Consider the following 23,399-nt stretch of genomic DNA (forward strand, 5'->3'; position numbering starts at 1 on the left):
GAATGAAAATTTAGTGTTGCCCAAATCTGTCAGTGTTGTTCTCATTCAATGTGTTTTTGAGTAATTCCAGACAATTACATTGTTGTGTTTATGTATTGATTTTTGTTCCAACCACAAATGTTACTGAATAATGCACAGAACCAAAAAAAGTAACGTTTTATTGGGCTGTGGTTCGCCGGCTGCCTTGTGCATATTATCAGATATGTCCAAAACCTCATGCTGTGGCTTTTTCTCAAAGCATTGATATATTAAGGGAATTGGCAAACAAAACTGGAAGTGCTTAATGGGCTTATATCTTCTTGTGCTTGTGTTTGCATATGGAGTATGCGGATATACTAACAGAGTGTCGTAAGGTGGGTGTGTGGTCACTGTGTGGTCCAGCTAGACGTTGAGCAACGTGTATGCGCTCAGAGCCGACAGGTGTTGGCAATCGTAGCAGAGAAAAAAGCAACAGTGAAGTTGTCAAGCGAAAGGAAATGGATTTTGTTCGAAACTGCGTTGACTGTTGAAGGACTTGACAATGTGTATGCTTTACTGGCTTCTTGATAATATTTTATATTAATTTTAACAACAACCCCTGTGTATTGAATAGTGGGGATCTTTATAGTGTAATATCGTACTTACAACTCCCGGGATTTAAGAAATAAAATGTGGTTTGTTGTTTTTCTGTTCTTTTTTTAATCATTCATTTCAGTTCTCAGCAATCACATTGTAACTTTTTTTAAATTTTTTTCCAGTTGACCAGGCTTTACAGCAACAAGATCCCCAGTCTTCCACTATACCAGTTGTGCCCGACCATCCCACCCCCTCCATTGCCGATGGAGAACCCATCCAGCAGAGTGGCGAACCAGACCTCTCCTACCAAGCATCTGTAACTATTACTCCAACTGTAAGCTTCATAAATGCCAAAGATGAGCTCACACTAGAGCCAATGAGTGCAGAAGAAAAAGAGGTCAAAGGTACCCAGATTTTGACAAATGTGTCAAGTTTGGGAGTGAGCGAGGAAATAACCACAGGGTTTGATTTTAGTTGGACCGATCTCCCTGATAGCTCAGCGGAATACACAGAAGAACCGACCAAAACACTTATTTCTACAGAGATCCCAGATATTGATCAGTATGACTCTGAAATATTAGTTGAATCTACACCTCCTGATATATTACTTGGAGAAGATGACCTGATCATAAAGGACACTACAGACACAACCTTTGCTCCAACACTGGAGGACACAGTATCAAAAAGTACACAAAAAACAGTACCGGGCCCAGCTGCCACACACTCCACAGAGGGGATGACTCATGTCACATCTACCGCTGCCGACTTTGTTCCTACGATAACACCAGCTGAGCCACAGATCACCAAAGCAACTGCACAAACACAAACCCAGAAGGCTAAAAAGGAATCCACCTCTGTCATTCCCACATCTGTACTAGAAGAGGCAAGTGTGTCAGGGCGGACTCTCACCTATGTAAAAAATGACTCAGAAATGACTGAGACAGAGAAGTCGAAGGAACAATCCTATGTTACTTCTTCAACCAGACTTTACACAGCCAGAGATAAAGCAGAGACCACAGAAGACATAAAGAGCACATCTGCCACTCCAGCTGCTGAACACAGCACTCAGTCTACGTTACAGGCTGTGTACACTCCCTCCTCGGGCGACCCTGAATGGAAAACACCAACATTGACAACTCGTGACTCACAGAGCTCCGATCAAGATGTGGGGGGAGGAGGAATGCCAGAAGTCCCCCCAAAATTAGCCCTCAGCACAACAGATCCAACAGTATCTAGTGGTTCATCCTCTCTTGAACAGACAGCAAAGACTGAGGTGACGCCGGTTGTATATTTAGGCAAAACCGAATCATCGGCATCTGTATCACCTATTATTGCTGACACTTCACCAGGTACGGCCTCAAGTCAGGGAGGTAGTTCAATCAGCAAAAGCCCTTCCTCAACTACTGAGAAAGCTGTAAGTGATGCAATGTCTACACCAGAGGAGGATGATTCAAGTGTGCAAGCAGTAAACATGTTTACAACCGGCCCGACTTCACATACTTCGGCTGAGACAATAATGTCATCTTCAAGTCCAAGTTCCACAAATACAACAGATGAACCTCTGTGGGAGAGTGAAGTAACATCAGAAGCCGCAGGCAAAGATAACGCATTCATTCATGCAAATGATAGATCTCCCACCACCATGCATGAGCTGAGGGATCCTTCGCCCTTATACAGTGCTATTGAAATTGTCAAGACAACAATCACCTCATTCCACAAATACTTCAGTCCGTACTCTACACAAAGCACATTATTAACGACTGAATTTCCTAAGGAAACCACTGATGTAACAGATGAGCAGACTTCAGTACACCAAACCTTCTCACCTGTGGCCACCTATACTCCTTCAGTCACAAGCAAAGTAAAACCCTATGAGTCTATTTCAAGTGCAGCCTCAACAGTGGAAATCTCTGGTGTAAATGGAGTTACAAAGACAGGATCATCAAGTCCCAGCACTGCTGTACAAATTACAGATGATCAAACTTCTGGGACGACATCAACACGACCTAAGCACAGCACAACTACTCATACTGGTGCAAAAGGGACTTTCTCCACTTCTTCACTTGAAGAAACTTCTGGCAAACAGACAACTGAAAAATCAAGTAAAGAGTCTCTAACATCTACAACCTTGCCATTGTTTAGCACTGACAGACCAGCTGCACAAGTAACGAGTCAGTCAGAAAGCAGACAAGCCAGTACAATTACCGGTAAAACAGAATACAGTTCTGTTTTCTCTACAACAGGTGATGATAGGTTGGGGGAGAAGAAGCCTGGAATGGCTGCTCAGACATCTGTTGTTTCAGTAACATCTTCTGTGGACAGCACTGGAACACCCAAAACAGAAATGTCACCTAAAGCAGAAGAGACTGAAGCCACAAGGGGTGCTAAAAAAGCATCAATGACAACAGAATCAAATGTTTCCCTCCCTAAAACCGAGAACAACCAAGAAATGACTTTCAACAAAACTCCGTCACTTAACACGCCTAAGACACCAACATCAGAGTCACATCAAATCCTTTTAACTTGGACCTCATCTGTCACAGCTATATTGCCTCTCAAAAGCACTTGGGAACCATCAAGTACTTCTGTTGTTCCAAAAACTACTGTTTCAGACATTGAAAATGAAGAAGAAAGTAGTCAAACTACACTGTTGGAGTCCATACCTTCCATCAGTCAAATAGCTAAGGAACCTAAGACTGCATCATCCCTCATTACCCTGGTCTCAGAAGGTTTTGGAGACAGTACAGAGTCACCATCAGTGACAGCTTCCAGTCAAACTCAAACAAGTAATACTTCAACATCAACTGTAACCATAGCGTCATCACTCTACAGTACTGAGAAACCAACATCAGAATCACCTGAAACAAAAGAGAGTGTATCAACAAGTCAAACTGAGAAACTATCAGCTTCAGCAAAGACCACTTCTACCTTGTCAACGACAGATGAAGATGGATCCGGTGACCAAACAGAAAACATGTTCACTCAGACCTCATCTGTAATAGCAAAATCGTCTCCCTACACCACTGTAGTACCATCAACATCTCGTGTTACATCGTCTGTTACTTCTGAAATTAAGGTGGAGGACATTGGCAGTGAATCTACAATGGTGGAGTCCATTTCTCTCATCAGTGAATCAACCATGACGCTTGAAACATCATCATTCCCCATAACCATAGATTCAGATAGTTCTGGGGACAGCACTGATAATTTCACTGAAGAGTCTCATAGTAAAACAACTGCAGTGTCTTCATCTTGGACTACAGAGTCACCATCAGTGACAGCTTCCAGTCAAACTCAAACAAGTAATACTTCAACATCAACTGTAACCATAGCGTCATCACTCTACAGTACTGAGAAACCAACATCAGAATCACCTGAAACAAAAGAGAGTGTATCAACAAGTCAAACTGAGAAATTATCAGCTTCAGCAAAGACCACCTCTACCTTGTCAACGACAGATGAAGATGGATCCGGTGACCAAACAGAAAACATGTTCACTCAGACCTCATCTGTAATAGCAAAATCGTCTCCCTACACCACTGAAGTACCATCAACATCTCCGGTTACATCGTCTGTTACTTCTGAAATTGAGGTGGAGGACATTGGCAGTGAATCTACAATGGTGGAGTCCATTTCTCTCATCAGTGAATCAACCATGACGCTTGAAACATCATCATTCCCCATAACCATAGATTCAGATAGTTCTAGGGACAGCACTGATAATTTCACTGACGAGTCTCATAGTAAAACAACTACAGTGTCTTCATCTTGGACTACAGAGTCACCATCAGTGACAGCTTCCAGTCAAACTCATACAAGTAATACTTCAACATCAACTGTAACCATAGCGTCATCACTCTACAGTACTGAGAAACCAACATCAGAATCACCTGAAACAAAAGAGAGTGTATCAACAAGTCAAACTGAGAAACTATCAGCTTCAGCAAAGACAACTTCTACCTTGTCAACGACAGATGAAGATGGATCCGGTGACCAAACAGAAAACATGTTCACTCAGACCTCATCTGTAATAGCAAAATCGTCTCCCTACACCACTGAAGTAATATCAACATCTCCTATTACATCGTCTGTTACTTCTGAAATTGAGGTGGAGGACATTGGCAGTGAATCTACAATGGTAGAGTCCATTTCTCTCATCAGTGAATCAACCATGACGCTTGAAACATCATCATTCCCCATAACCATAGATTCAGATAGTTCTGGGGACAGCACTGATAATTTCACTGAAGAGTCTCATAGTAAAACAACTACAGTGTCTTCATCTTGGACTACAGAGTCACCATCAGTGACAGCTTCCAGTCAAACTCAAACAAGTAATACTTCAACATCAACTGTAACCATAGCGTCATCACTCTACAGTACTGAGAAACCAACATCAGAATCACCTGAAACAAAAGAGAGTGTATCAACAAGTCAAACTGAGAAACTATCAGCTTCAGCAAAGACAACTTCTACCTTGTCAACGACAGATGAAGATGGATCCGGTGACCAAACAGAAAACATGTTCACTCAGACCTCATCTGTAATAGCAAAATCGTCTCCCTACACCACTGAAGTACTATCAACATCTCCTGTTACATCGTCTGTTACTTCTGAAATTGAGGTAGAGGACATTGGCAGTGAATCTACAATGGTGGAGTCCATTTCTCTCATCAGTGAATCAACCATGACGCTTGAAACATCATCATTCCCCATAACCATAGATTCAGATAGTTCTGGGGACAGCACTGATAATTTCACTGAAGAGTCTCATAGTAAAACAACTACAGTGTCTTCATCTTGGACTACAGAGTCACCATCAGTGACAGCTTCCAGTCAAACTCAAACAAGTAATACTTCAACATCAACTGTAACCATAGCGTCATCACTCTACAGTACTGAGAAACCAACATCAGAATCACCTGAAACAAAAGAGAGTGTATCAACAAGTCAAACTGAGAAACTATCAGCTTCAGCAAAGACCACCTCTACCTTGTCAACGACAGATGAAGATGGATCCGGTGACCAAACAGAAAACATGTTCACTCAGACCTCCTCTGTAATAGCAAAATCGTCTCCCTACACCACTGAAGTACCATCAACATCTCCTGTTACATCGTCTGTTACTTCTGAAATTGAGGTAGAGGACATTGGCAGTGAATCTACAATGGTGGAGTCCATTTCTCTCATCAGTGAATCAACCATGACGCTTGAAACATCATCATTCCCCATAACCATAGATTCAGATAGTTCTGGGGACAGCACTGATAATTTCACTGAAGAGTCTCATAGTAAAACAACTACAGTGTCTTCATCTTGGACTACAGAGTCACCATCAGTGACAGCTTCCAGTCAAACTCAAACAAGTAATACTTCAACATCAACTGTAACCATAGCGTCATCACTCTACAGTACTGAGAAACCAACATCAGAATCACCTGAAACAAAAGAGAGTGTATCAACAAGTCAAACTGAGAAACTATCAGCTTCAGCAAAGACCACCTCTACCTTGTCAACGACAGATGAAGATGGATCCGGTGACCAAACAGAAAACATGTTCACTCAGACCTCCTCTGTAATAGCAAAATCGTCTCCCTACACCACTGAAGTACCATCAACATCTCCGGTTACATCGTCTGTTACTTCTGAAATTGAGGTGGAGGACATTGGCAGTGAATCTACAATGGTGGAGTCCATTTCTCTCATCAGTGAATCAACCATGACGCTTGAAACATCATCATTCCCCATAACCATAGATTCAGATAGTTCTAGGGACAGCACTGATAATTTCACTGACGAGTCTCATAGTAAAACAACTACAGTGTCTTCATCTTGGACTACAGAGTCACCATCAGTGACAGCTTCCAGTCAAACTCAAACAAGTAATACTTCAACATCAACTGTAACCATAGCGTCATCACTCTACAGTACTGAGAAACCAACATCAGAATCACCTGAAACAAAAGAGAGTGTATCAACAAGTCAAACTGAGAAACTATCAGCTTCAGCAAAGACAACTTCTACCTTGTCAACGACAGATGAAGATGGATCCGGTGACCAAACAGAAAACATGTTCACTCAGACCTCATCTGTAATAGCAAAATCGTCTCCCTACACCACTGAAGTACTATCAACATCTCCTGTTACATCGTCTGTTACTTCTGAAATTGAGGTAGAGGACATTGGCAGTGAATCTACAATGGTGGAGTCCATTTCTCTCATCAGTGAATCAACCATGACGCTTGAAACATCATCATTCCCCATAACCATAGATTCAGATAGTTCTGGGGACAGCACTGATAATTTCACTGAAGAGTCTCATAGTAAAACAACTACAGTGTCTTCATCTTGGACTACAGAGTCACCATCAGTGACAGCTTCCAGTCAAACTCAAACAAGTAATACTTCAGCATCAACTGTAACCATAGCGTCATCACTCTACAGTACTGAGAAACCAACATCAGAATCACCTGAAACAAAAGAGAGTGTATCAACAAGTCAAACTGAGAAACTATCAGCTTCAGCAAAGACCACTTCTACCTTGTCAACGACAGATGAAGATGGATCCGGTGACCAAACAGAAAACATGTTCACTCAGACCTCATCTGTAATAGCAAAATCGTCTCCCTACACCACTGAAGTACTATCAACATCTCGTGTTACATCGTCTGTTACTTCTGAAATTGAGGTAGAGGACATTGGCAGTGAATCTACAATGGTGGAGTCCATTTCTCTCATCAGTGAATCAACCATGACGCTTGAAACATCATCATTCCCCATAACCATAGATTCAGATAGTTTTGGGGACAGCACTGATAATTTCACTGTAGAGTCTCATAGTAAAACAACTACAGTGTCTTCATCTTGGACTACAGAGTCACCATCAGTGACAGCTTCCAGTCAAACTCAAACAAGTAATACTTCAACATCAACTGTAACCATAGCATCATTACTCTACAGTACTGAGAAACAAACATCAGAATCACCTGAAACAAAAGAGAGTGTATCAACAAGTCAAACTGAGAAACTATCAGCTTCAGCAAAGACCACTTCTACCTTGTCAACGACAGATGAAGATGGATCCGGTGACCAAACAGAAAACATGTTCACTCAGACCTCATCTGTAATAGCAAAATCGTCTCCCTACACCACTGAAGTACCATCAACATCTCCGGTTACATCGTCTGTTACTTCTGAAATTGAGGTGGAGGACATTGGCAGTGAATCTACAATGGTGGAGTCCATTTCTCTCATCAGTGAATCAACCATGACGCTTGAAACATCATCATTCCCCATAACCATAGATTCAGATAGTTCTGGGGACAGCACTGATAATTTCACTGAAGAGTCTCATAGTAAAACAACTACAGTGTCTTCATCTTGGACTACAGAGTCACCATCAGTGACAGCTTCCAGTCAAACTCAAACAAGTAATACTTCAACATCAACTGTAACCATAGCGTCATCACTCTACAGTACTGAGAAACCAACATCAGAATCACCTGAAACAAAAGAGAGTGTATCAACAAGTCAAACTGAGAAACTATCAGCTTCAGCAAAGACCACTTCTACCTTGTCATTGACAGATGAAGATGGATCCGGTGACCAAACAGAAAACATGTTCACTCAGACCTCATCTGTAATAGCAAAATCGTCTCCCTACACCACTGTAGTACCATCAACATCTCGTGTTACATCGTCTGTTACTTCTGAAATTAAGGTGGAGGACATTGGCAGTGAATCTACAATGGTGGAGTCCATTTCTCTCATCAGTGAATCAACCATGACGCTTGAAACATCATCATTCCCCATAACCATAGATTCAGATACATCTGGGGACAGCACTGATAATTTCACTGAAGAGACTCATAGTAAAACAACTACAGTGTCTTCATCTTGGACTACAGAGTCACCATCAGTGACAGCTTCCAGTCAAACTCAAACAAGTAATACTTCAACATCAACTGTAACCATAGCGTCATCACTCTACAGTACTGAGAAACCAACATCAGAATCACCTGAAACAAAAGAGAGTGTATCAACAAGTCAAACTGAGAAACTATCAGCTTCAGCAAAGACAACTTCTACCTTGTCAACGACAGATGAAGATGGATCCGGTGACCAAACAGAAAACATGTTCACTCAGACCTCATCTGTAATAGCAAAATCGTCTCCCTACACCACTGAAGTACCATCAACATCTCCGGTTACATCGTCTGTTACTTCTGAAATTGAGGTGGAGGACATTGGCAGTGAATCTACAATGGTGGAGTCCATTTCTCTCATCAGTGAATCAACCATGACGCTTGAAACATCATCATTCCCCATAACCATAGATTCAGATAGTTCTAGGGACAGCACTGATAATTTCACTGAAGAGTCTCATAGTAAAACAACTACAGTGTCTTCATCTTGGACTACAGAGTCACCATCAGTGACAGCTTCCAGTCAAACTCAAACAAGTAATACTTCAACATCAACTGTAACCATAGCGTCATCACTCTACAGTACTGAGAAATCTACATCAGAATCACCTGAAACAAAAGAGAGTGTATCAACAAGTCAAACTGAGAAACTATCAGCTTCAGCAAAGACCACTTCTACCTTGTCAACGACAGATGAAGATGGATCCGGTGACCAAACAGAAAACATGTTCACTCAGACCTCATCTGTAATAGCAAAATCGTCTCCCTACACCACTGAAGTACTATCAATATCTCCTGTTACATCGTCTGTTACTTCTGAAATTGAGGTAGAGGACATTGGCAGTGAATCTACAATGGTGGAGTCCATTTCTCTCATCAGTGAATCAACCATGACGCTTGAAACATCATCATTCCCCATAACCATAGATTCAGATAGTTCTGGGGACAGCACTGATAATTTCACTGAAGAGTCTCATAGTAAAACAACTACAGTGTCTTCATCTTGGACTACAGAGTCACCATCAGTGACAGCTTCCAGTCAAACTCAAACAAGTAATACTTCAACATCAACTGTAACCATAGCGTCATCACTCTACAGTACTGAGAAACCAACATCAGAATCACCTGAAACAAAAGAGAGTGTATCAACAAGTCAAACTGAGAAACTATCAGCTTCAGCAAAGACCACTTCTACCTTGTCAACGACAGATGAAGATGGATCCGGTGACCAAACAGAAAACATGTTCACTCAGACCTCATCTGTAATAGCAAAATCGTCTCCCTACACCTCTGAAGTACTATCAACATCTCGTGTTACATCGTCTGTTACTTCTGAAATTGAGGTAGAGGACATTGGCAGTGAATCTACAATGGTGGAGTCCATTTCTCTCATCAGTGAATCAACCATGACGCTTGAAACATCATCATTCCCCATAACCATAGATTCAGATAGTTCTGGGGACAGCACTGATAATTTCACTGAAGAGTCTCATAGTAAAACAACTACAGTGTCTTCATCTTGGACTACAGAGTCACCATCAGTGACAGCTTCCAGTCAAACTCAAACAAGTAATACTTCAACATCAACTGTAACCATAGCATCATTACTCTACAGTACTGAGAAACCAACATCAGAATCACCTGAAACAAAAGAGAGTGTATCAACAAGTCAAACTGAGAAACTATCAGCTTCAGCAAAGACAACTTCTACCTTGTCAACGACAGATGAAGATGGATCCGGTGACCAAACAGAAAACATGTTCACTCAGACCTCATCTGTAATAGCAAAATCGTCTCCCTACACCACTGAAGTACCATCAACATCTCCGGTTACATCGTCTGTTACTTCTGAAATTGAGGTGGAGGACATTGGCAGTGAATCTACAATGGTGGAGTCCATTTCTCTCATCAGTGAATCAACCATGACGCTTGAAACATCATCATTCCCCATAACCATAGATTCAGATAGTTCTGGGGACAGCACTGATAATTTCACTGAAGAGTCTCATAGTAAAACAACTACAGTGTCTTCATCTTGGACTACAGAGTCACCATCAGTGACAGCTTCCAGTCAAACTCAAACAAGTAATACTTCAACATCAACTGTAACCATAGCATCATTACTCTACAGTACTGAGAAACCAACATCAGAATCACCTGAAACAAAAGAGAGTGTATCAACAAGTCAAACTGAGAAACTATCAGCTTCAGCAAAGACAACTTCTACCTTGTCAACGACAGATGAAGATGGATCCGGTGACCAAACAGAAAACATGTTCACTCAGACCTCATCTGTAATAGCAAAATCGTCTCCCTACACCACTGAAGTACCATCAACATCTCCGGTTACATCGTCTTTTACTTCTGAAATTGAGGTGGAGGACATTGGCAGTGAATCTACAATGGTGGAGTCCATTTCTCTCATCAGTGAATCAACCATGACGCTTGAAACATCATCATTCCCCATAACCATAGATTCAGATAGTTCTAGGGACAGCACTGATAATTTCACTGAAGAGTCTCATAGTAAAACAACTACAGTGTCTTCATCTTGGACTACAGAGTCACCATCAGTGACAGCTTCCAGTCAAACTCAAACAAGTAATACTTCAACATCAACTGTAACCATAGCGTCATCACTCTACAGTACTGAGAAACCAACATCAGAATCACCTGAAACAAAAGAGAGTGTATCAACAAGTCAAACTGAGAAACTATCAGCTTCAGCAAAGACCACTTCTACCTTGTCAACGACAGATGAAGATGGATCCGGTGACCAAACAGAAAACATGTTCACTCAGACCTCATCTGTAATAGCAAAATCGTCTCCCTACACCACTGTAGTACCATCAACATCTCGTGTTACATCGTCTGTTACTTCTGAAATTAAGGTGGAGGACATTGGCAGTGAATCTACAATGGTGGAGTCCATTTCTCTCATCAGTGAATCAACCATGACGCTTGAAACATCATCATTCCCCATAACCATAGATTCAGATACATCTGGGGACAGCACTGATAATTTCACTGAAGAGACTCATAGTAAAACAACAACAGTGTCTTCATCTTGGACTACAGAGTCACCATCAGTGACAGCTTCCAGTCAAACTCAAACAAGTAATACTTCAACATCAACTGTAACCATAGCGTCATCACTCTACAGTACTGAGAAACCAACATCAGAATCACCTGAAACAAAAGAGAGTGTATCAACAAGTCAAACTGAGAAACTATCAGCTTCAGCAAAGACCACTTCTACCTTGTCAACGACAGATGAAGATGGATCCGGTGACCAAACAGAAAACATGTTCACTCAGACCTCATCTGTAATAGCAAAATCGTCTCCCTACACCACTGAAGTACTATCAACATCTCCTGTTACATCGTCTGTTACTTCTGAAATTGAGGTGGAGGACATTGGCAGTGAATCTACAATGGTGGAGTCCATTTCTCTCATCAGTGAATCAACCATGACGCTTGAAACATCGTCATTCCCCATAACCATAGATTCAGATAGTTCTGGGGACAGCACTGATAATTTCACTGAAGAGTCTCATAGTAAAACAACTGCAGTGTCTTCATCTTGGACTACAGAGTCACCATCAGTGACAGCTTCCAGTCAAACTCAAACAAGTAATACTTCAACATCAACTGTAACCATAGCGTCATCACTCTACAGTACTGAGAAACCAACATCAGAATCACCTGAAACAAAAGAAAGTGTATCAACAAGTCAAACTGAGAAACTATCAGCTTCAGCCAAGACAACTTCTACCTTGTCAACGACAGATGAAGATGGATCCGGTGACCAAACAGAAAACATGTTCACTCAGACCTCATCTGTAATAGCAAAATCGTCTCCCTACACCACTGAAGTACCATCAACATCTCCGGTTACATCGTCTGTTACTTCTGAAATTGAGGTGGAGGACATTGGCAGTGAATCTACAATGGTGGAGTCCATTTCTCTCATCAGTGAATCAACCATGACGCTTGAAACATCATCATTCCCCATAACCATAGATTCAGATAGTTCTAGGGACAGCACTGATAATTTCACTGAAGAGTCTCATAGTAAAACAACTACAGTGTCTTCATCTTGGACTACAGAGTCACCATCAGTGACAGCTTCCAGTCAAACTCAAACAAGTAATACTTCAACATCAACTGTAACCATAGCGTCATCACTCTACAGTACTGAGAAATCTACATCAGAATCACCTGAAACAAAAGAGAGTGTATCAACAAGTCAAACTGAGAAACTATCAGCTTCAGCAAAGACCAATTCTACCTTGTCAACGACAGATGAAGATGGATCCGGTGACCAAACAGAAAACATGTTCACTCAGACCTCATCTGTAATAGCAAAATCGTCTCCCTACACCACTGAACTACTATCAACATCTCCTGTTACATCGTCTGTTACTTCTGAAATTGAGGTAGACGACATTGGCAGTGAATCTACAATGGTGGAGTCCATTTCTCTCATCAGTGAATCAACCATGACGCTTGAAACATCATCATTCCCCATAACCATAGATTCAGATAGTTCTGGGGACAGCACTGATAATTTCACTGAAGAGTCTCATAGTAAAACAACTACAGTGTCTTCATCTTGGACTACAGAGTCACCATCAGTGACAGCTTCCAGTCAAACTCAAACAAGTAATACTTCAACATCAACTGTAACCATAGCATCATTACTCTACAGTACTGAGAAACCAACATCAGAATCACCTGAAACAAAAGAGAGTGTATCAACAAGTCAAACTGAGAAACTATCAGCTTCAGCAAAGACAACTTCTACCTTGTCAACGACAGATGAAGATGGATCCGGTGACCAAACAGAAAACATGTTCACTCAGACCTCATCTGTAATAGCAAAATCGTCTCCCTACACCACTGAAGTACCATCAACATCTCCGGTTACATCGTCTGTTACTTCTGAAATTGAGGTGGAGGACATTGGCAGTGAATCTACAATGGTGGAGTCCATTTCTCTCATCAGTGAATCAACCATGACGCTTGAAACATCATCATTCCCCATAACCATAGATTCAGATAGTTCTAGGGACAGCACTGATAATTTCACTGACGAGTCTCATAGTAAAACAACTACAGTGTCTTCATCTTGGACTACAGAGTCACCATCAGTGACAGCTTCCAGTCAAACTCAAACAAGTAATACTTCAACATCAACTGTAACCATAGCGTCATCACTCTACAGTACTGAGAAACCAACATCAAAATCACCTGAAACAAAAGAGAGTGTATCAACAAGTCAAACTGAGAAACTATCAGCTTCAGCAAAGACCACTTCTACCTTGTCAACGACAGATGAAGATGGATCCGGTGACCAAACAGAAAACATGTTCACTCAGACCTCATCTGTAATAGCAAAATCGTCTCCCTACACCACTGAAGTACCATCAACATCTCCGGTTACATCGTCTGTTACTTCTGAAATTGAGGTGGAGGACATTGGCAGTGAATCTACAATGGTGGAGTCCATTTCTCTCATCAGTGAATCAACCATGACGCTTGAAACATCATCATTCCCCATAACCATAGATTCAGATAGTTCTAGGGACAGCACTGATAATTTCACTGAAGAGTCTCATAGTAAAACAACTACAGTGTCTTCATCTTGGACTACAGAGTCACCATCAGTGACAGCTTCCAGTCAAACTCAAACAAGTAATACTTCAACATCAACTGTAACCATAGCATCATTACTCTACAGTACTGAGAAACCAACATCAGAATCACCTGAAACAAAAGAGAGTGTATCAACAAGTCAAACTGAGAAACTATCAGCTTCAGCAAAGACAACTTCTACCTTGTCAACGACAGATGAAGATGGATCCGGTGACCAAACAGAAAACATGTTCACTCAGACCTCATCTGTAATAGCAAAATCGTCTCCCTACACCACTGAAGTACCATCAACATCTCCGGTTACATCGTCTGTTACTTCTGAAATTGAGGTGGAGGACATTGGCAGTGAATCTACAATGGTGGAGTCCATTTCTCTCATCAGTGAATCAACCATGACGCTTGAAACATCATCATTCCCCATAACCATAGATTCAGATAGTTCTAGGGACAGCACTGATAATTTCACTGACGAGTCTCATAGTAAAACAGCTACAGTGTCTTCATCTTGGACTACAGAGTCACCATCAGTGACAGCTTCCAGTCAAACTCAAACAAGTAATACTTCAACATCAACTGTAACCATAGCGTCATCACTCTACAGTACTGAGAAACCAACATCAGAATCACCTGAAACAAAAGAGAGTGTATCAACAAGTCAAACTGAGAAACTATCAGCTTCAGCAAAGACAACTTCTACCTTGTCAACGACAGATGAAGATGGATCCGGTGACCAAACAGAAAACATGTTCACTCAGACCTCATCTGTAATAGCAAAATCGTCTCCCTACACCACTGAAGTACCATCAACATCTCCGGTTACATCGTCTGTTACTTCTGAAATTGAGGTGGAGGACATTGGCAGTGAATCTACAATGGTGGAGTCCATTTCTCTCATCAGTGAATCAACCATGACGCTTGAAACATCATCATTCCCCATAACCATAGATTCAGATAGTTCTGGGGACAGCACTGATAATTTCACTGACGAGTCTCATAGTAAAACAACTACAGTGTCTTCATCTTGGACTACAGAGTCACCATCAGTGACAGCTTCCAGTCAAACTCAAACAAGTAATACTTCAACATCAACTGTAACCATAGCGTCATCACTCTACAGTACTGAGAATCCAACATCAGAATCACCTGAAACAAAAGAGAGTGTATCAACAAGTCAAACTGAGAAACTATCAGCTTCAGCAAAGACCACTTCTACCTTGTCAACAACAGATGAAGATGGATCCGATGACCAAACAGAAAACATGTTCACTCAGACCTCATCTGTAATAGCAAAATCGTCTCCCTACACCACTGAAGTACCATCAACATCTCCTGTTACATTGTCTGTTACTTCTGAAATTGAGGTGGAGGACATTGGCAGTGAATCTACAATGGTGGAGTCCATTTCTCTCATCAGTGAATCAACCATGACGCTTGAAACATCATCATTCCCCATAACCATAGATTCAGATAGTTCTGGGGACAGCACTGATAATTTCACTGAAGAGTCTCATAGTAAAACAACTACAGTGTCTTCATCTTGGACTACAGAGTCACCATCAGTGACAGCTTCCAGTCAAACTCAAACAAGTAATACTTCAACATCAACCGTAACCATAGCATCATTACTCTACAGTACTGAGAAACCAACATCAGAATCACCTGAAACAAAAGAGAGTGTATCAACAAGTCAAACTGAGAAACTATCAGCTTCAGCAAAGACAACTTCTACCTTGTCAACGACAGATGAAGATGGATCCGGTGACCAAACAGAAAACATGTTCACTCAGACCTCATCTGTAATAGCAAAATCGTCTCCCTACACCACTGAAGTACCATCAACATCTCCGGTTACATCGTCTGTTACTTCTGAAATTGAGGTGGAGGACATTGGCAGTGAATCTACAATGGTGGAGTCCATTTCTCTCATCAGTGAATCAACCATGACGCTTGAAACATCATCATTCCCCATAACCATAGATTCAGATAGTTCTAGGGACAGCACTGATAATTTCACTGACGAGTCTCATAGTAAAACAACTACAGTGTCTTCATCTTGGACTACAGAGTCACCAGCAGTGACAGCTTCCAGTCAAACTCAAACAAGTAATACTTCAACATCAACTGTAACCATAGCGTCATCACTCTACAGTACTGAGAAATCTACATCAGAATCACCTGAAACAAAAGAGAGTGTATCAACAAGTCAAACTGAGAAACTATCAGCTTCAGCAAAGACAACTTCTACCTTGTCAACGACAGATGAAGATGGATCCGGTGACCAAACAGAAAACATGTTCACTCAGACCTCATCTGTAATAGCAAAATCGTCTCCCTACACCACTGAAGTACCATCAACATCTCCGGTTACATCGTCTGTTACTTCTGAAATTGAGGTGGAGGACATTGGCAGTGAATCTACAATGGTGGAGTCCATTTCTCTCATCAGTGAATCAACCATGACGCTTGAAACATCATCATTCCCCATAACCATAGATTCAGATAGTTCTAGGGACAGCACTGATAATTTCACTGACGAGTCTCATAGTAAAACAACTACAGTGTCTTCATCTTGGACTACAGAGTCACCAGCAGTGACAGCTTCCAGTCAAACTCAAACAAGTAATACTTCAACATCAACTGTAACCATAGCGTCATCACTCTACAGTACTGAGAAACCAACATCAGAATCACCTGAAACAAAAGAGAGTGTATCAACAAGTCAAACTGAGAAACTATCAGCTTCAGCAAAGACAACTTCTACCTTGTCAACGACAGATGAAGATGGATCCGGTGACCAAACAGAAAACATGTTCACTCAGACCTCATCTGTAATAGCAAAATCGTCTCCCTTCACCACTGAAGTACCATCAACATCTCCGGTTACATCGTCTGTTACTTCTGAAATTGAGGTGGAGGACATTGGCAGTGAATCTACAATGGTGGAGTCCATTTCTCTCATCAGTGAATCAACCATGACGCTTGAAACATCATCATTCCCCATAACCATAGATTCAGATAGTTCTGGGGACAGCACTGATAATTTCACTGACGAGTCTCATAGTAAAACAACTACAGTGTCTTCATCTTGGACTACAGAGTCACCAGCAGTGACAGCTTCCAGTCAAACTCAAACAAGTAATACTTCAACATCAACTGTAACCATAGCGTCATCACTCTACAGTACTGAGAATCCAACATCAGAATCACCTGAAACAAAAGAGAGTGTATCAACAAGTCAAACTGAGAAACTATCAGCTTCAGCAAAGACCACTTCTACCTTGTCAACAACAGATGAAGATGGATCCGATGACCAAACAGAAAACATGTTTACTCAGACCTCATCTGTAATAGCAAAATCGTCTCCCTACACCACTGAAGTACCATCAACATCTCCTGTTACATTGACTGTTACTTCTGAAATTGAGGTGGAGGACATTGGCAGTGAATCTACAATGGTGGAGTCCATTTCTCTCATCAGTGAATCAACCATGACGCTTGAAACATCATCATTCCCCATAACCATAGATTCAGATAGTTCTGGGGACAGCACTGATAATTTCACTGAAGAGTTTCATAGTAAAACAACTACAGTGTCTTCATCTTGGACTACAGAGTCACCATCAGTGACAGCTTCCAGTCAAACTCAAACAAGTAATACTTCAACATCAACTGTTACCATAGCATCATCACTCTACAGTACTGAGAAACCAACATCAGAATCAACTGAAACAAAAGAAAGTGTATCAACAAGTCAAACTGAGAAACTATCAGCTTCAGCAAAGACAACTTCTACCTTGTCAACGACAGATGAAGATGGATCCGGTGACCAAACAGAAAACATGTTCACTCAGACCTCATCTGTAATAGCAAAATCGTCTGCCTACACCACTGAAGTACCATCAACATCTCCTGTTACATCGACTGTTACTTCTGTAATTGAGGTGGAGGACATAGGCAGTGAATCTACAATGGTGGAGTCCATTTCTCTTATCAGTGAGTCAACCAAGACACCTGAAACAGCACCATACCCCGTAACCCCAGATTCAAATCGTTCTGCAGATGAGTTCACAGATGCTACCCAGTTTTCTAACACTATTAAGGCATTGACGGCATCAGAATCTGAGTCAGGAAGTGGTGACGTTCCTGATGTACAGGGCTTGGGAGATGAAACTTCCTCAGAAACAGCATCCCTTCATTCCTCAGTGGAACATAGCACCGTATTAATGACAACATATAGTCCATTAGTTACAACCACGTTCATCGAAGAGAAAAGCTCAAGTGATAGAGAATTTTTGACAGTCACAACAATCCCATATAGATTTGAAACCTCTCAACCGTTGGCAGTACCCAGTGTCACTGTATACCACTCGAAGGAAACCTCTACTTTTATCGATATGGAGAGCTCTGGTGGCTTACTTGCTGAGGATGATTTGGAGTCAAGTTCAGACGGATCTGGTACAGATGTATCCGTTGAGACTACATCCAAACCACAAGAAGAAGGTACTGTGGCAACAGATGAGACTGAAATAGATGAAACCGACAGAACATCTGCCATGTCAACCGCTGCATCTTCAACTCTCTCCAGTACACATCCTATAAGGCAATTTATACCATCAACCCAATCACCACACATTACAAGCACTGAGGTCTACAATATTGAGCACGGCAGTGGAGTTTTCCCTGATGACTCTGCAGAAGGTGAAAGTTCTGGTGCTGACCTTTTCATTGGATTAACTACATTTAAACCAATCCCAAGTTCTCCAGTGATGCCCACTGCTACAGGCTCAAACGAAATGATTTTTTCATCTAGTGCTGCTGCTGTCAGTCAGGAGGGATTTACCGACCAAACGACGGATCTGTCCAACGACAATGTTATAACACAAAGAACGATTGCCGCTTCTTCTGTTTACAGCATTGATAATCTAACAGCAACATCTCCTGAAATGCACACACTCCAAACAACTGAGACCTCAAAGTCATTAGTGGACAGCGTCACATTTGGAGAAGCAACCGGCGAAACTGAAACCTTTGTGTCAGTCACACCAACCTCTGATGAGCAGGTTTCCTCAGAGGAAGGCAAAATTACTCCAGAAACACACAGCCCCACCGCTTCTGAAGCTTCGACGCTTCCTCTTTCTAGCATTGGAGAATATAAAGTTAGTGTAGCTGAGGACACAACGCAATCCTCCTATACAACTATGTCTCCCTGGACAATTGGAGTTTCAGTGAGTGATCGCTCTACGGTTGAACTCACCACTTTAAGCTCTATGAGTGAACAAAAGCCGGACAGATCCACATTGATGTCCTCTGCTATTCCCTCCATTATTTATCATAGCATTACAGACCAACAGGTCATGATCATTACTCCCAGTAGCAGCCAATCCAAAACTGACCAAACTGAACAAACGCCTACCATGATTCTCCATGTGTCTAAACCGTCAACCAGCACAACCATCATATTTACAGAAGATGCGAAAGATGAAGATGATTTGTTCTCTGCAGTGACAGACACTATGAAGGGAAGCAGCATCACTTCTGAGCGTACCACCAAAGATGATAAAATCATTGATGCAGATTCTATATCCATAGTTCCCGCTTCATTTTACCCTACCATCCAAACAGAGGAAGCTGGAGGTGTCACACCAGTTACAATGACACGAAATTTGGAGGTAACAGAGGAATCTGAGGGTTCAGGGACAGAGAGTGCCACCTTCTCTCCTCCAGAACCAATAACTCTATATGCAACGTCAACAAGTTATTTGCCATTAGACTCAACATCTTCTGAATATTTACCAGTCACTTTAAATCCATCAACCGTAGAAGGTGTGTCAAGTATTCAGACATCCACTGATGACACTGTTACATCTGCACCACAGTCCACGCCAGCAACTACTCTTTCCACAAAGTCAAGCTCTGAAGAAACAACGGATTTATCTACACCGCATACAGGTTTCCTTATTGGAACTGATACCAAACCTTTTCCAGAGCAGGCGGAAGAGGATTTATCAGGGAAGGACACTGCTGATAATGTCACCCACTCTATAGCTGAGATCACAGCTTCCTCATCTTTGCCACCTCAAACTCTAACTGGAACATCAAACAAAAGCTCGGTCCCTCCTGTGTCCAGTGAGGAGTATATTATTAGCACAGTTGCCATCACACCCACACCTGCGTCCACTGACCCCGCCACAGTGAAATCAAGTAGTGAAGCAGTGATATCTACAGTCTCTTCACCGTTCAGCACTGAGAGACCAACTGTTGCCCTGGATACAGGACTAAAAGATGGGGATATTTCAGTGAACCGAAACCAAAGTATGCTCACTGAGGGCATGCCAACTTCACCTGTAACGGTTTCAGTAAGTTCACGTGAACCTTCCACCGATGGGACTAAAATTGCTGCTTCCAGTCTTTACAGCACAGAGAAGCCAACTGTCACACCATCTTCTAAAGTTACTGGGAAAGATAGATCACATGATGACACTTATTTGACAGAGCATGTGACACAGACGGCCGCTTTTCTGCACAGCACAATGAAAATGGACCAAATGCTAACATTATCCCCTCCTTACAGCACAGATATGTTTTCAAGTGAGGAGGGCTCTGGGGCTGAGATATCAGATACACAGACTGCTTTACCTAAGACAAGCACATCTGGGAGTAAAGATTCTGTTGCGACTCCAGTTTCCCCTCAGTTCACCCGCATAGAAAAACCCACCACAATGACCCCAGACGATGAAACTCAACCAAGTGAGATAAACACAGAGTCAGATAAAGCATCGTTGTCAGACACTGTTTCACCTCCTACCATTGGTTCAAGGTCAACACAAGCAGAAGAAGGTACCACAGAAGACCAAATGACCTCTATATCTACAAAAGAATCCCATTTGACATCAACAGTGTCTTCTCTACAAAGCGCGTCAAAGCCTTTTGTGATGGTTCAGTTTGTCACCACTTTCGTACCAGAACCAGATACTACACCATCCGAGGTGTCCTTCCAACAGGCAAGGTCAGAGTTTACGTTCACTCATCATTCCCAAACTGCCATCTCCTCTGAGAAAACTTTATATGCAACAACCAGACCAATATTGCCTAGTGTGGCGTCAAGCAGGCAGTTTAAACCCACCGATGTCACACCCAATACTGGAGTGGAAGCTGCGTCACGGCAAGATAATACAGCTCAAGCCACTAGCATAGCACCTATAACTAAAGAAACTTCAAATGATGCTGAAGGTATCACACAAGATAGTGAAATCCAGGAAACGTCCACTGATGCTGCTGTAACTTTGGGTCCTACAGATGAAGCAGTCAGTTCCAAAGGGACAGACCCTGCTTGGGTTGAAAATACAAGTGAACTTGCAACTGACACATCTGCAAAACCTGAAAAAGAAACTGCTGTTGCGACAGCATCTCTTACAGACTCAAGTTCGGTAGAAAAAACTCAAGAGGCAACAGCTCCTTCCCTTTCAATCCAAACAAAAAAACAATTTTCAACTGCATCATCACTGTTCAGCACTGAAACTCCTTTGATAGCTTCTATTTCAGTGTCTTCAACAACATCACCGAAAATGTTCACAGCAGACAGTGAATTGACTTCCACGTCTTCCACTGAGAAATCAACTGCAGCGTTGTTTGAGACAGGAACTTCCACTGACAAAGAAGCTTCAAATTCTGAAACAACGTCACCAGAGAGTGAGGAGATCCTTGTATCAACAGAAGGAAGTATGGGCACTTTAGCAGAAGAAGACATGTCAGATGGCAAGACAACGAGCATACTCACTTCAACTGTTTCCCTGTCTGACATTGGTGAATTTGGTATCATCACCAGCACTTTATCACCTCAGATGATAAAAATCCAAACAGATAATACAGAATCATCTACATATCCACAAACCTCAGGTCTGAAGTTACCTGAGACGTTCAACACTGAAAATGATGCAACAAAATACGCTGCTGTAACCAGCAGTGCTGAGTCACCAAAGACATCCACTTCACTTGAGTCTGAATCAGAAGGAAACGGAAGCGGGGAAACACAAGACACAGACTTAACAAGCACACATCAAACCGATAGTGTTACGCTTGCTGCAAAAATCTCTACAAGCACACAGATCACAATAGTGAACACCACAATGCCGGAAGATCTCATTTACTTTGAACCTACTTCAAATGGCTCATCAGCATCACCATCGTCACAGGCAGATGTTATAGTCCAATTTGTCACAACAGATTCCCCTGTACATCACCTAACAACCACCCAGAAGTTATTTGAACAGGCAAGGTCAGAGGTCTCACCAAAAACAGTTATAGAATCGTCAACTTTGCCTACAGCGTCTTCTCTGGTCGCTGAAGGCAGCGGGGCAGTTGAACCAGCTGTTGATTTGTTTTCAAGTGGTGCAGAGATTGAACCATCTCCAGATACAGATGTCCAAATAGGAACTTCAACGGAGAATATCAATGATGGCAATATAGATAATTCGACGCCAGATTATGATGCAGCAAACCTCAACAGAGTTGAAACAGTTCCAGATAGCAACAAAACATCACCTGATCCTCAAACATCTGAAAGTCAGAATGTTGACGCCTTGAGCAGTACTGGAAGTCGCTCAGAAGAAAATGCAACCAAATCCCCAGTAGTGGCATCAGCAGACATAACTTTCTTAGCTCCTGACAGTGTAGAATCCTCTAGTTCTGAGAGTGGTTCTGAAAGCACAGGCAGCTCAGAGGAAAGCATTGTCGCAGGAAGCACTGCTAGTGGGGAGGTTGGGAACATCCTCGCGGAACATGGATCCGTCAGTTCTGAGAGTGTGTCCGGTGAAATGACAACTACCAAGAAACCAAAGATTAACACCATAGAGGAACAGTCTCTGCCCCGAGAGGAAATCCAGACTGTATTCAAAGTTGATGCAACCGCAGCTCCAGAGATGGAGTCAACCAGTGTTGGTAGAACATCTGAGAAAGAAGATGTTATCCGTGAAATGATTGTCACTACTCACTCGAGGACCCATACAGAGTTCACAACAATGACACCAGATCAAACACAAAGCTTGCCAGTTTTAGTTGAATCTGTTGCCACCACTTCATCATCTTTTTCGGAGGAGGAAGGCAAACCGGACAAAGACACAGTACACATTGGAGGAGAATCCTTAATAAGAGGGGAGGAAACAACTGTGATAACTGACACTGCTTTGGGGCAGACCATTGTGGGAGAGACTGTTGAAATTCAAGGTATGCTTCTTCAAACTGTCTCAACGAATACAACAAAAT

At 42.0% G+C, this 23,399-nt stretch overlaps 1 protein-coding gene across 1 annotated transcript in view; it reads left to right on the forward strand.

The window, feature by feature from the left end:
• Window positions 1–23,399, forward strand: part of vcana (versican a) — a 39,962-nt gene that overhangs the window by 10,587 nt on the left and 5,976 nt on the right. The window contains exon 8 of the mRNA XM_078086765.1: window positions 738–23,360. Coding sequence (XP_077942891.1) covers window positions 738–23,360 — 22,623 coding nt within the window. The remainder of the gene's footprint in view (window positions 1–737; window positions 23,361–23,399) is intronic.

Source organism: Gasterosteus aculeatus, chromosome 13 (genome assembly GCF_964276395.1).
Source record: "Gasterosteus aculeatus chromosome 13, fGasAcu3.hap1.1, whole genome shotgun sequence".
Lineage (NCBI taxonomy): Eukaryota > Metazoa > Chordata > Actinopteri > Perciformes > Gasterosteidae > Gasterosteus > Gasterosteus aculeatus.